The sequence below is a fragment of the Calidris pugnax genome, unplaced genomic scaffold (genome assembly GCF_001431845.1).
Source record: "Calidris pugnax isolate Ruff unplaced genomic scaffold, ASM143184v1 scaffold47, whole genome shotgun sequence".
NCBI lineage: Eukaryota > Metazoa > Chordata > Aves > Charadriiformes > Scolopacidae > Calidris > Calidris pugnax.
The window spans coordinates 1186017-1186807 of record NW_015090809.1 but is presented as its reverse complement, the minus strand read 5'-3'; the positions used below and the strand labels follow the sequence as shown (position 1 = coordinate 1186807).

General features: G+C 55.8%; 1 protein-coding gene across 1 annotated transcript in view; it reads right to left on the bottom strand.

The window, feature by feature from the left end:
• The window catches only part of NOBOX (NOBOX oogenesis homeobox), a 48544-nt gene extending 47964 nt beyond the window's left edge, over nucleotides 1–580 (bottom strand). The window contains 1 exon segment of the mRNA XM_014938393.1: nucleotides 520–580. Within this exon segment, the coding sequence (XP_014793879.1) occupies nucleotides 520–580 (61 nt within the window).
• Nucleotides 581–791: the final 211 nt, after the last annotated feature.

The window sequence follows — 791 nt, the reverse complement described above, 5'->3', positions numbered from 1 at the left end:
GCTCCAGATGGGGCCTCCCCAGGGCAGAGCAGAGGGGCAGGATGACCTCCCTCCCCCTGCTGCTCACATTCTTCCTGATGCCCCCCAGGATGCCACTGGCCTTCTTGGCCACAAGGGCCCATTGCTGGCTCATGGTCATCCTGTTGTCCACCAGGACTCCTAGGTCTTTTTCCTCAGAGCTGCTCTCCAGCAGGTCACCCCCAACCTGCCCTGGTGCAGGGGGTTATTCCTCCCTGGGTGCAGCACCCTGCACTTCCCTTTATCATCAGGTTCCTCAGGTTCCCCTCTGCCCAACTCCAGCCTGTCCAGGTCTCGCTGTATGGAAGCTCAGCCCTCCATCATGTCAACAACCCCTCCCAGTTTTGTACGGTCACCAAACTCGCTGAGGGTCCACTCCATCCCCTCACCCAGGTTATTGATGAATATATTGAAGTGTCCTCTGTGTACAGCTTTCCTAACCACCAAGTGAAGCGCGGCCGGCTTGTGTAAACCTGTGTAAACACAGCTTTTCACCCTCACCTTGCCACGCCACCCTCACTGCCAGCACGGCACCCTTCTCCCACTCTGGATCTCCCCACATGCCCCATCTCTGTTTCAAGGTTCGCTCTGGCATCCAGGGTCCTGCTTCTGCAGGTGTTTTCACCTGGGAGTAGCTTCATTATGTTAGATGAGGGTCACCTGGAACCCATGTGCCAGCATTTTGGAGAGGGTATAATTAGCCTAAACAGTGCACCAACGTGCCACCTGGAATGTCATTGCAGCAAAACCAGCAGTTAATTAGTGGGCAGCAT